General features: G+C 37.3%; 1 protein-coding gene across 6 annotated transcripts in view; it reads left to right on the forward strand.

Moving 5' to 3' along the window:
- PIEZO2 (piezo type mechanosensitive ion channel component 2) overlaps positions 1-14,349 on the forward strand; it is a 287,609-nt gene that overhangs the window by 99,099 nt on the left and 174,161 nt on the right. For all 6 annotated transcript variants that reach the window (XM_064705839.1, XM_064705833.1, XM_064705836.1 and 3 more), the window contains exon 3: positions 2,615-2,740. In XM_064705839.1, the coding sequence (XP_064561909.1) occupies positions 2,615-2,740 (126 nt within the window). The remainder of the gene's footprint in view (positions 1-2,614; positions 2,741-14,349) is intronic.

Here is a 14,349-nt window from a genome sequence, read left to right on the forward strand (position 1 = left end):
TACTTTTCTCCAAATACTTCTAGTTTCCAGTTTCTAGTTTCTGCTGGCACAGATGAATGTGGTGCAAGCAAAGTGCTCTTGCTCAGTAGAATCTCATGGTGGTCCTGTCCCACTGAGGGCCCTGAAGGGAGTAGCCCTTGAGGAATACTGTAACCTGCTCTGAACATACTTTCCTGCTTTCCAGATGTGTGTTTATCCTGCCATGTTTACCAGTACACTGAGAGACTATTTATTATCCTGAGTATTAATAGTCCTTTATATTTTTTCCTGGCTTTGTGCAGAAGGAGATCTTTTTTCAACATTTTAGCATTTGAAGAAATATATTTTTGGGTTTTCTACAATTCTTAAAAGAATGACAGCTGTAAAAGAGCTTTTTTAAAAGAAATGGTTTGCTCAATTTAAATTCAAACATGTTTGTTTTCAAACTTGTAAGAAGTGAAGTCTAAAACTGAGATATATTTTGGAGTGATACAAAAGGACTGAAAAATAGACCTGACAGTTTGGGAGTTGGATGTGCATTGACTAATTGTATTGCATTTTTTCAGTTTTGGATGCTGACTCAGACCATTCTACCAAAAAATTTCAAATCCACTTCCACATGAAAAATCTGTCGCTTGATATCTATTAACTCCCAAGCACTGAGAAGAGTTTGTAACTTAGAGCTTCATAAATCACCAGACTGTCTTCGAAATCTGTACATTTGGACACACTTTTGAAGTCCACAAAATTTGTATTGTCAAACTGTCTTTCTCCAGCTTTGAGACAGGTTTTTTTTAGTTATATTTTGTTGTATTCTGAGGGAGCGATGCTTGTAATACCATGAGCGTGGGATCTGGTAATGAAGGAGTGAAGCATCAAATATTGAAGCTTGCAAAAGAATTGTAAAATACAGCAGTCCTTGGACTACTTTACATATGACATCATATCGAAAAAATTATTTAATAATATGTAGCTTGTCATATGTTTGTTCTTCTAAAGCTTTTGAAAATATTACTTATTTTATTGTTTCTGCTTTTATATTGCTTAGAAGTTGTTGTCCTAAGATAGGACACCAGGCCAGCTTCTGCAGAAGGAGAACAAAAAGTGGCCCAAAGATTTTAATATCCAGTCTTTTTGATGTAATGCTCTGGCACCCAGGTTGTCTCCTTTCTGTGTGAGCTCTGGTGACAAAATTGAATAGGTCATACAAAACATGTATCTAGCAAATGTATCTTCCTTTTTGGATTGCAGAAAATTCATACGTAGGCTCATTTGTACCATTTTAATTATTTTTGTAAATATTATTTATTACATTTTAAAAAAAGAACAGGGAAGTTTATAACAGAGATTTGGTATTCAAAATCTGCATTCAGGATAGTGGTATGGCAAAAATTTGGAGTCTGATGGAGGGAGATAGTCCATTACTTTCTAAAATTGTTGAATCATGCTTATCTCATTCTTTGCTTTATCAACAACTGTTTAGGCCATTGATGACCTATGCTTGAACTAGAAAAAAAATCTAAAATTAAAATCTGGTTTATTGGCTAGATGCAGAATGTGAACGATCATCTTCTTTCTAGTAGTTGCTTGAAACAGTCGCTTGCAGAATAAGTATGAACAAAACAGGCTGCATGTAGAGTGACCATTTCCAAGGTATACTCTGCAAGTTCTGCCCTCTACAGCCTTGGCTTTATTTACAACCTTGGACAAGAATGTCAGTAGTGCTGTTTCTTAATCAGTAAAGTTAAAAAATTAACCTCAAATGCATGAAGCAGGTGGTATGAAATCTAGGTTTAATAAGCTTTGGAAGTACAACTGTTACTGCAGATAGGTCAGGTAGGGTGATATTTAATGTTGTCTTTTATCAGCAATTCAATTTTCTCTTGAAGATGCATATTTCCTGAAATACTGATGGTTTACTTTATTTATTCATACCCTGCAGTTTTGGCTGCCTGTGATTAAGCCGAGTGTTTCCTAGACGATTTATAAGGCATTTCTAAATCTTCATCAAACATTTTCTGTTGGCTTTTGAATAGACATCCAGTAAATCACAGAGGAACTATGACCAAATGTATCTGGCACAGGGTTCTTCAGTGTATACTGAAAATTATGTTTAAAACTTCTGAAGGAAGAGGGTAGTTGGCACAAAGCAAAGCATTCATTGGAAGTATGTCTGTACTCCTGTGCCAGTCTGAGGTTTGTGTCTTGTTATGCCCTCTGCTGTGTAATAATTTTGTAAAGAGTAGTAAGATTAACGGGCTTTTATGTTCCCAAAAGTAGAAGTATCATTCGTGTTTTGTCTAAGTACCAGGTAATGTGTTGGTAAGCATGGTGATGTTATTATTTATGTAAAATTACTCTCTGGAGACTTAAAATTTTTGTTTAATTAAAAAAAAATAAATGGAAAAATTTGGCAATAGCAGTTGTTGTGGTTTGTGATTAAAGAGTACTCAAAGAAACTATAATTAAAGTGTGATTTTTACTATAATGTTGACCATAGGGGACAATCATGATTAATGTGGAACTGACTAGTAGAAATATTCTTGGTCATGATATTTTTATGGTTTTATACTGAAAATCTTTAGGCAATGCTCAGAAATTCACCTATTAAATGCATGTGTATTTTGTCTTTTAGGGCATACAGGACGATTATTGAAATCTCTGTGTTTCACCAGTCTATCATTTCTGCTGCTGCACATCATCTTTCAGATTACAATAAACAGTCTTGAAGCTGCAAAAACAATTGAACCTGGTTTTAACTGTAAGTAAAGTATTTTAGATTTTATTAGCATTTTAAAAGTCCAAATGCTTCAGTGGTTTGAAAGGTGAAGGGTTGATAAGAAGGCACTTAGGTTTGTGCTCCAGTGGGTTTGCAGCTTGCTTGTTTTCTAGCTTTTTACCTTATAAATTACTGTTAGTAAGGTAGGAAGACTAGAAGGACTTAAGAAACAAAAGAAATTTTTATATAACTATTATATGTGTGTATGTATATAAAAAACTACTTTTTACCACCAGAGATGCATTTTCTTTGAGTTTACCACTGACTATTGTTATGACTTCATCTTTTAGGCTTTCTCAAAATCACCTCAGAACCCGAGGAAACTACTAATTTCTGTCATTAGATAGTAATTCAGTGAATTAGGAGCAAAATGAAATAAAGTAACAAACCTCCTTCTATCCATGTATTATGCCCCTCTCTGGCATAACTCTCTTTTCATTTAATTTAACTTTAAAGATTGATTCCAAAACTTGTATTTCTAAACAATATTTGTCTCTTTCTTGCCTATGTTGTATGGGAGGAAGGATTTTCAATTTTTCATTTATGTGTAAGCTCTGCTTAAAATATATTGCATGGCATTTTGTATCTTCCTCTCTCAGGAAATGTTGTTCAATACTTCAGAAAGCAAACATTCTTTATTGTGTTGAAGTTAATTAAAATATCTATCCTGTGATTTGTATATGCAACCTCCAGGTAGAAACTATTTGTACTTGTCTTACCATGCTTACATTTAACATTTAAACCTGTCAACTTTACCTTTGATAAATGTCCATTTAATTTATCACAAGATATGTTGCTGCAACTTGAATAAACAGCTGTACTACAATTCAACACAAGAAACCTTATGTGATGTAAAGGATTTGACTTCAAGCTTTCTTAGAATTTTATTATTTAATTGAGCATTACCATTTCACCTTTAGCTTAAACCATTTCCTAAAGTAAAAAGCATAATTGTGTTCATGAAATTCCTGTTTCACCTGGAATGTCCTGGGCTCTGTTGGTTCGAATCAGGCCTTCAGAGTCTAAATACTTTTTTTTTTGCAAAATTGTATGTAATTCATGGAGTGAGCTGGAATAATTGTTTTCTGCATGTGTTTAATGTTCTTATGACTGTAAAGCCATAATTTTTACTTAGATTGGAGGAATTGCATCATCTAGACACTGTTTGTACGAGTGAAGAATTCCAAGAGAGAGTTGCTTTTGAGATTTGTGGATAAACCACTGGCTTTTTCCTCCTTTCGTGGGGGTAACTGGGGTCTGCAGTGGGAATTAAAATAATTATTTCATCCTGAAGACTCCATTCTTTAAGATGAAATGTACCATTTTTTACTATTTATTCACATTTGTTGAGTGTAGCAGCTCCTCTTTCAGCTGCCCCTAGTGCTGATACCCTTACCTGGGGCCTCACCGGGCAGTGGGGTGTAGCTGTAGGAGTGCATTAAATGTTATCAGACTGCTCTCTGACACCAAGGCCACTTGACATGACAGTCCCACACCACTCACCATTAAGCTTTTTTTGCCTCCTGAGTGCAAAGGGTGTTTTTGAAGTTTCCTGTTGAGAATGGTATTTGTTCCAGAGGAACACCCAAACTGTGCCCAAGTTGTTTGTGAAAGAAGCTGGTTGACCAAAGTTGTTCCAAGAGATTTTAAACTGTTTAGCAGGATGAAATATTCAGCTGTTGAATTTCAGGGCCTGAATACTGAGTAAACTGGCGCCATTTTGTTTACTGGTATGGTTACAGTCAGTGAGATCCAGGTGAAGCCAATAAAAACAATAAAAAGGGCAATCCGATGCTGCCATTGCTGGACCCCCAAGATGCTGAAGGGGAAGTTAAAGATTGTTGTAAATGTAGGGGCTAGAAAAAGCCAAAGCATTTGCTAGGTCAGGGAATAAGGTCAGTTATTGTCATTTAATGACACCATAAATTAGATGTTCCTGTGTGGGTGAGGAGAGGACAGAATTCCCGCTCCAGAAAGGACCTTGGTAGTACTTCTTGTAACAATTCAGTGACACAGCCCCGCTGCTCCCCAGCCATATGAGGAGGGCTGTACAAAACTGACTGCAGATGTGGGCTAAGCCGTAGCTGGAGAAATGACAGCACTTCACCCATGGCATCTTCACAGTGTTATGATCTCTGCATTTTAGACTTGCTGTTAATGTTTATCCAACTCTTTTTGCTCAATAAGAACTTCAGAAGTGTAGACTGGAAGACTGATGTGTTCTGTTTCTCCAGCCAGACCCAGATCCACTATTAATAAAACATTTTTTTACAGCTACAGTCTTTTCTGATGCTTATCATAAGGAAATTTTTCTTCCATTAGTCAAAATATCCTGTCTTCATCCTTCAGCCTGATGTGGAAATGAAGAAAAACTTTCCATTAGCCTTTATGGTTACCCATTTTGTATTTGAAGGCTGCAGTCACATTTGTCATATGTACTCTTTTCTGTCATTCTCTTCTATTTTCACAACCTCAGCCTGTTCAAACTTCATGCACTGCATTTTCTAGGAAGGAGATTGTTATTGTTGTTAGTCTACTTCTGTTTTCTCATAGTTTTTCAGATATTTCTTGAGGCTCAGTGTCCAAAGCTAGGAATTTCAGCTGAGAATTTAGTAGCATGTACTGAAATACAACAATTACCCAAGTGTCTGCAAGTCATACTCCCTATTTATGAATTACTGTATGGTGCTTTTTGCAGTGGTCTTGCACTTTTTATTTGTAATTCACTGAAACCCACAAATCCTTTTCTTGGAAGCAGACCATGTTTTTTCAATCCCATGTTTATGTAGGTGAGTATTCTTATAGTATAGTGGAAGCTGATGATTTCCCACTTTTTTTTCTAGAAAATTTTATTTATTAAGACTGTTCTATCTCCTTGTTTGGTAGTGGCTTCCCTGATAGGGGCCTTCTGCAATAACACCTTTAAGGGGTTTTGGATAAATAAATTTTTGGTTTTTCTTTAGTATTTGTTTTGATTTTTCTAGAATTGTAGTATGTCCCCAAGTTTAAGTAAATCAAACCATAAAGGGAGCTAGTGGCTGCTATGGCAGGTCCCCTCTTAATTATCTACCAAAGGTCATGGGAGTCTGGGGAGGCCCTTGCTGACTGGGAGCCAGACAGTGTTATTCCAGTTTACAAAAATGGCATGAAGGAAGGTCCAGGAATCTACAGACCAGTTATTCTAACCTCAGTTCCTGAAAAAAAGTATAAAAAGGTTTATATTAGGTACTACTTAAAGGCATTTAAAGGACAATGCAGGTCAACACAGGTTCACTAAGGGAAACTCCTGTTCACCTAATTTGATATCCTTCCATGGTAAAGTCACCTACCCAGTGGATGAAGGGAATGTGGTGGATGTGTTTTTCCTGTACTTTAGTAAGGCTTTTGATACTGTCCTCCAAGAAAAAAATTATTCAGTAGGTTCAGATGTGCTTGTTTGAAGAACTGGCTGAAGGGCAGGGCTTGAAGGGCTGTGGTGAGTGGGGCCCAGGACCCTCAGGGCTCAGCTCTAGAGCCAGTCCTGTTCTCAGTGTATTTGCCACTGATCTGGATGCAGGAGTTGAATACACCATTAGGAAGTGGGATACCAACAATAATCAAAGTGGGAGGTGTTGTCTGGGACAAGATGCCTTGCAGAGGCCTTTGTGTGGTTAATCTAACTCCTGGCAATTTCAGAAGTAGGTGAGAGGGCAGAATAATACTGCCTGCAAATGCTGTAGATTAGTTTGTCTCAATATTTTCATATGCCAATTTTCTGAATCAAAAGATCATTTTCTGGTTTTAGTTTTTCTTTTCACACTGCTGTATAAAAACCTATGATAATATTTTCATTTTGGTAACAGAAACACTTGAAAAATATTTAAATTAGAGGTGTGATAAAGACTATTACCTCTTAAACCTTGTACAGTTATAGTTTCATTTTGGAAATGAAGAACGACCATCGTTTTATCTTTTATGTCTAGAAACAGTTTTAGTTGAGCTCATCTGCACACACAAACCAGACATATAGAATTTCAGGTTCATTTCAAAACATTCTGCTATTATCCTGGACTTATGAATTCAAAATCAGTTTAGGGTAATTCCTGGGATGTTTAGCTTCTTTGGTTTGTTATCTTTTTTATCCCCTTCCTTTTTTGGAGTTCATATAGCTTTTCTTTCAGGATGGCTACAAAATGCTACAGCATTCTCTAAACGATGTTGTCATGTTGATTGAGGTGTTTAAAAATGTTTGGCCAACAGAAGGTTCTTGTTTCTCAAGAGCCTTGTGACTATTGCCTAGCACTAATAAAATTTTGCTGTTAGTAGTCTTTATTGAGCTTAATGAAAGATTTCTGGTTAGCCACAGCTTCAGTGTGTGGAGCTAACATTGAATGCCTCCCAGATATAGAAAGGAAAAGAATTAATGCAGAAAAAGTGAGCTGAGCTAATCCTAAGCCATCAAGAGCCACGTAATTAAGCTTCACTGGTATCTCCATATAATAGACAGCACGATATTGAATATAGCAGTATTCATGCAGTAAGAGAATTTCATTATTAAGTTTTTATTTCTGATGGAATAAAATTCTGGTTATTAGATCAGGTGAGATCTTTTGAGTATAGAACCTGTCAGGCAGGCAGTTGTAGATTAGACCACAAGGTAATAGTTGCATTCTCCGGTATGTACAGTATGGTTCTTTCCTAGGACTAGTTTTAAAAATCTTTAAAAATGGCAGTACCACTAGCAGGAATGTTTTCCACAATGTTAATTTTAAACTTTACTTCCAATAAAGTAGTGCAATTATTCCTCATCATAATACTCTGTAAGTATACACACTGTAAATGTGTCTTCTTGGGTTTAGTCAGCCTTTGAAAGAAGTCTGCTTTCTGTTTCCCTGTGGTGATGTACATCCATTTCTTATTTTGTGCTCCTCTATAATCCCTTGATCTTGACTTCTGAGAATGAATCTACTGAAATGCCTAATATTGTTCTCTGGAACAGTGTTTTTGTCCATGAGAAATGCAACTTAGACTACTTCAGCCACTCACTTATTAAATTTGTAGTCAATATTTGTAAGAATACAAAAAAGAATATTTAATATATTTCTGGATACTTTTCCCATACATCACATAAATGAACTGATGGAATTTAAACAGGTACCTTGAAATCCTTCTATAGACTTTCCATGAATCTTTGTTTATTGTGCCTACTTGGAGTGCTTTATTTACAAAATGGTTATATGTAGAAAAGGGTAGAATAGATTTAAAGCACCAAGTTGCCTAGATAGCTTCTCTGTTAGATCATGGGAACTAAAATCAGATAATTCTCTGTCTCTGCTATGCCATGGTGAATGTCAAACAAATGCATGCCACCATTGTGGAATCATAATAACTTTCTGCTTTGGATAAATTTTGAAATTATTTCTTGGCTTAAAAGACCATCCTATGTTTGCATTACTACCAGCATGTCCCTGAGGTATTTTGTTATATTAGGAAGCAGTAGTACCCAGTACAAATAAATTATGTCTCACCATTTATTGAAAGCTCATGCTCAGGACTGAAGCTGACATTACATAGGATTGAATAATTACTCCTTCCTATGTACCTGGTGAGATTTCAAGCCTTTTATATCTTCCTGAGTATACTTCTAAGGTTGTGCTGATTTTGTAAAGTATAGTTTTGGTAAAGGTTGTTGTTTATTGCTGGATTAATTAACTCACTGGAAATAAAGATGTTGCTTTTGTTTATAAAGGGAAAAAAAGTTTGAGATTTCATACAGGTTTTCATATTTCTATTCCAAAGGTAGATGAATGCCAGTCATTCAAATACCACGAGCCACTAGCCCAACTCCTGTCTAAGTGTATCTCATGGCCCCTTGTTGGCTGTTTTGACACATCATTTCATGGGAGACTTCCTTGAAAACACATATTTTTAAAATATTGGAAATTTTAAATACTATTTTATGAAAAATATTCTGGTATTTTCCTATTAGTTGTCTTGGTAATTTTGGCAGTTTTACTTTCAAAACTATTGCTTCATATGAAATGAAATTAATCTAAATGGCATTAAGAAAACTAGTAAGTTTGGCATTTTCTTAATGCCATTCTTACAATAGTAAGAAGCTTCTGAGCAGAAGTCATAGCAAAGTAAGCATCTTTATACTGAAAAAGTCATTATGTCCTCTCCAGTGGTTCTGCTTACCAAAATAAAAGCTGAGTTGTCTTCATTAAAGAGTGCTCAAGCACTGCACCCCAGGCAAAACAGCTCATTCTTCCCAAACAAACACATTCATATCTCAACCAGGCAAATGCTTAAGGTGCTTTCCAAACAAATAGTTTAACTGCAAATTTGAGATCTTCAGTGACCTCAGTTGTATGTGCATCATACTCCTTCTTTTTTTTTGCTCAGTGAAATTGATATTTCAATCTTTTCCAGTATAAGTGGCCCTTGTCTTGCAGAACATCTACATTTTAATCATATTTTTGTGTGTAATCCAAAAGATTATAATCTTGGCCAAAATCTGAGCAAAAAAATAATGCCTTTAAACATCTAAGAAACAGTTTATTCTGTTACCACAGTCATCAGATTGTATTTTTGTGGTTTCTGTACAAGCAGCAAGAAGGTTCAGAAATGAACTCTTGTTTCAAGAACAACTGTGGAATGTCCAGTTTAGCAAAGCTATTATAGGGTGAAACAACCAGCTGTAGCACTGCAGAAGAATCAGAGTAACCTTTCATTGAGAGTTTATATATTTTAAACTCAAAGTTGTCTGAGGCTGTGATGTCTATGACAGCCAATATAGTACAAATTTAGTCCATACTTTTAGCTAGATGAATTCCAGAGTGGTGAGTGGTGCCTCAGTGGGAAAAACAAATTTAAAACCAATATTTTAATAGAAGAGATTATACAGATTCTTCATGCTGCCAGCAAGACTGATAATACTAAATTCCATAATATAAAAGTCTATTTTTAATGGAACTTTGATGCCTACATACTTTTGAAGTCCTGAACTAGAGTATTTATTAATTAAATCAGTACAGACAGCCAGTTGCCTGGAGAGTCTGTTTGTTCAGGTTTTATGAAAGATGTGGGCTGTGATTTAACCTCAGATGGCAAGTAAGTAGCACACAGCTGCTTGCTCCCCCTACCTCCCAGTGGGATGGGGAGGAGAAGTAGGAGAAAAAAAGGTAAGGAAAAGCTCAAAGCTCATGGGTTGAGGTAAGAACAGTTTAATAATTTAAAGAAAGTAAACTACTACTGCTTCTACTAATTTTACTGGAGAAAAAAAAAAGAGAAAAAGAAAACTCAAGACACAAAATAGAGTTGCTCATCACCCGCTGACCAATGCTGAGCCTGACCCTGAGCAGGAAACAGTCCCTTCCGGCCAACTCTCCAGGATATGTACTGGGCATGACAGTCTGGGGTATGGAATATCCCTTTGGCCAGTTTGGGTCAGCTGCTCTGGCTGTGCTCCCTCCCAGTTTTTTGTGGACCTGCTTCACTGGCAGAGCATGAGACACTGAAAGGTCCTTGATTTAGGGTAAGCACTACTTAGCAACTACCAAAACATCAGTGTGCTATCAACATTATTTTCAAAATAAACCCAAAACACAGCACTGTACCAACTACTAGGAATAAAATTAACTCTATCCCAGCAAAGCTGGGACAGTAAGTTACTTCTTCTGGTTTGACTTTGTTATGTTCTCAGCAAACTATATGACTTTATTGCTTATATTACTAGCAGGTTGCTAAATGCTGAGCACACGAGAAGCTGCAAATCTTTGCAGAATGCAGGTTAATAGAATTTTATAAAGCTAACTGTGGAAACTTTATCAAAAGTCAATATATGGATATTGTCCTTCTTATCCAAAGCAGTTAAGGCTGTCTCTTGGTGACATCTGCCCGGTGCTATGTGGATTAAAAAATAAAAACCCTGCTTTGACTTGTAAATTCCTCTAAGAAGAAGCTTTTCCTCTTCTATTGTTTGTACCCTACAGCCTGTGGCAGGATTCACTTGGGTGGCTGGGGGCCTTGTGGAAATACCACAGTTACAGAATAAGGAGAATAGGATTTCTTCAGAGCTTCCCTCTTATCAGCCACTGAGCCTGCAGAATAATGAGCTAGAAAGCAGCAAATGGCCATTTGCCCAGATCTCCACTGAGAGACAGAAAATCTCAGAATCTCTGCAGAGATTAGTAACAGTGATTCCTATAAGGACTGAAGTAGAGCTGAAGCTCCTGTTTTGCTGTTTCACACGGCAAATACCTCTGAAAACCTAGGAAATTACAGAAAGGCAGGAGATTTGACTTTAAGGAAATATTTCCTATCACGCTCTGGTTTCATCATGTACTGTTTCTTGCATAGGTGATGTGCAGTTTTGGAGTCAAGAAATATAAGAATAATAATAAGGAACTTCTCTATGGAGTCATGAAGAGCTTGAGACTAAAAAGAATGCTTAGCTGTAAAAAACTGCAGATGTGGTGGCACCAATATGGTCATTATATTGGGTCCTAGAAAGGTGTGTGATTGTACATTATTGCTAGGGAGCACTTCTGACTGTCACTTCAATGATTCCAAGAGTCAAGAATGTTTAACATGTGGAACACACCCAATGAGAAACTTTTAATTAGTCAAAGGTGTTAGCATGCCTTTTTGTCTCAACAGAAACTTAGAACAATAGCTTATTCTGTATATGAAAGTAAATTTTACCTTCATTCAGTGCACATTGGATGTTAACATTTCCTCAACACTTTCCATGCAGCTTTATGGAGCCAGGGAATTTATGACTGGGGAAACAGAAGCTTCTGTAATTGCTTCTTAGGCATGTATGATAAGTCCTGCCCAATTTCCTGCTGGGTGTTATTACTTAGCAGTTTAGTTCATTGTACTTATGGAGTCTTTATTTCTGGACTCACAGGCTGCCATGTGAAAACTGAGCAATATTCTAGGGAGTCACTTTGAGGCATGGTATGTGGCTTCATTGTATAGTGTGTGTTATTCTGCTGCAGTGGTGTTGGCACACTCACTTGTGTTCAACCATTCAAGAGAACCTGATGTAGGAGGTCACCCTTCTCACTGCCCCTCACAGTTTGTATTTTTGACAGTCAGAATTACATTGGAGAGAAGACCTGGGAAACTGCTGGGTGTCCCATGGGGCTCTACAGCTTCTTTCTGAAGCTGGTGGGCTTTGGAAGGTATTCCCAAGGAGCACCCAAGGAAGCACCTAGTGTACCTGCTGATGCTGGGATGCAAACTGGGACAGTTCTCTTTTTAGTGTCCCAGTCGTAGATAGGATGACTGTAGGGTAATAAAATAGAGTGTGACCATCACTGTCAGCTTGTTTTAGGGCTGTTTGTAGGAGAGATAGAGCAGCTGTTTTCTGTCTCCCTCTGTCCTCATAAAGCAAGAAGCAGAAGTAGCAAACAGAAGGAAGAAATCAAGGCCAGCTGTGAAGAATTCAATAAAACTTGAATAGATGAGAGCAGAATGTATGTGTGAAGGAAATAAAAGCAGAAAAGCGTAACTGTTTGTTGATTTATGCTTGGGGTTAGTGCTGTTAGTAAATTAGGAACTAAATGTGCAGAGTAGGCTTCTACATTTTTGTAAGTAGCCACTCGCTTGCTTGTCCCCTAGTTGTATGTTTAACCTTTGTATGAAAAGCTTATCAGCATACATTACCAACTGCTTTTTAGTTCCAAGCTACTACAAAACCTGTTCTCCATATTGTACAAAGTCCTTCAAGAACAGCAAAATCAGAAACTGGTTGTTCAGATGATTACAGTGAAAAAACTTGTCTGCAGGGTCTGACCCTTACTCTGACCCAGGTTATCAAGGCTCATTTGGCAGGATTTGGCTATAGCAGAATGAGGTATGTAAGGACAGCACTACAGTGCTTTAGCAACCAGCATCTCTGGGCTGGTGTAGGGACCATGCTGAAATGTTCCCTTGTTGTTTATTCAAATCACTGTAATATAAATATTTTACTGGGGAGTCTTATTGTAGTATTACTATTCGGGAGTAGGAAACTATATATTTGTGTGTTGGACACTATTTAGACAAATACTTTCCACTGAGAATAAATATTTCACTTTATTTCTGGGGATCTGTTTCTTCTGTTTGGCTGTTTACATGGTTAAGGATTGCTCTTCATCATGTAATCGTGTTGAATATTTTTAGAAAACGCGATTCGTTAGTGTGATGCTGTGAACCTGTGCATGTACTTGTGTCCACATTGCAAGTTTGAGAGGGGTTGGTCCCTGGGCCAGAGCCCTTAGGCTTCATCCTTCTGCACCTCTTGGTGATTTATGTCAGCAGCTGCAAAGCAAAGAGCAAATCCGAGTGGAGATGATGACAGCTGCTCACCGCAGCCACTCTGCACGGCTGGACCACCAGCTGGGCACCTCAGCTGCAAGGACAGGTCAGGTGTTGCGTCAGGGGGTGGCAGCTCTGATGGGCCATCCCTGGCAGTGCACACCCCAGTGGGTGTGCTTCCCTGGCCAGTGTGGGCTAGGGGCTGCTCTGGACAAAAATGAGGTCTTGAGTTGAGGTTAACCTCTAATTGAAAGGGCTGAGTTTACTGAGCCCTTCATGGAAGCTGTGATGTAAAATAAATCACCCTGTAAAACAAAGCAAAAAGTGTTGCTCACATAAATAGGGCTTGGAGCCATTAGGAAGAAAGTGTTTTCTTAATGGAGTTGGACTTGAAATGCTTTGGTGGGTTCTCCTGCATCAGTGTGTTAGAATATAGTCCTAAACCTGAGTCAAATACAATTGGAATTTGCATGCTTTGAGTTTTCTTCCAAAAGGAAAGTTTGTCTCAAAATTCCCTCCAAGTTCTGCCAGATATACAAGTCTAAATCAGTAACCACACAGGATGCCAGAAAGTGCTGTACCTTACACCTTTTGCATAAACAATGTGCAGCGCATCTGTCAATGCTTTTACTCTTAACAAAGAACAAAATAACTAAGAACAATTCCGTAACACTCACAAAGGGTGAAAAAGTACCCTTTACATCTCTGGAAGGAGGAGAACTCTGAATTTTGAAGGTTAGACTTGGTTTCCAAAGTCATAAACATCCCCCTTTTATTTCATTTCAACTCCTGCATTTTTCCTGATATCAAGTTCTTTAACATATACGTATATGAATGCATATATACTGTGTTTACTGCTGAAATTAATCATAGTACATTTCTTTAGGGGTTTGTTTAAAGCAGTGAAGAAACTGGATTTCAGAGATGTTATAGTCATCATCTAGACTAAAACCAGGAAGATTTTCAATAGCATCAGTGAAGGGTGTAGTAAATGAAAAATATTTCATGAAATCTTTAGTCCTATTTTTATGTGTCTAGAAATAGGGAGAGTAAAACACAGTATCTATCAAATGATTAAGAGAATGAAGTTGATTTTCATCTGTCATCAGATATCATTGAATGAAGATTTTAAAACTGTAAACAAGTTAAACACAGTTTTCACATTGAAGTAGTGTAAAACACTCAAAAGCCTGCACTCCAGCCAGTGGCTGTCAAAAGCTTTACCAAGCTTCTGAGGTGTAGAACAGTGAATGGACGTAATCCCTGAAGGAAATCAAGAGTAATATAGTTCAGAGTACATTAAT

The sequence above is a fragment of the Zonotrichia leucophrys genome, chromosome 2 (genome assembly GCF_028769735.1).
Source record: "Zonotrichia leucophrys gambelii isolate GWCS_2022_RI chromosome 2, RI_Zleu_2.0, whole genome shotgun sequence".
Classification (NCBI taxonomy): Eukaryota; Metazoa; Chordata; class Aves; order Passeriformes; family Passerellidae; genus Zonotrichia; species Zonotrichia leucophrys.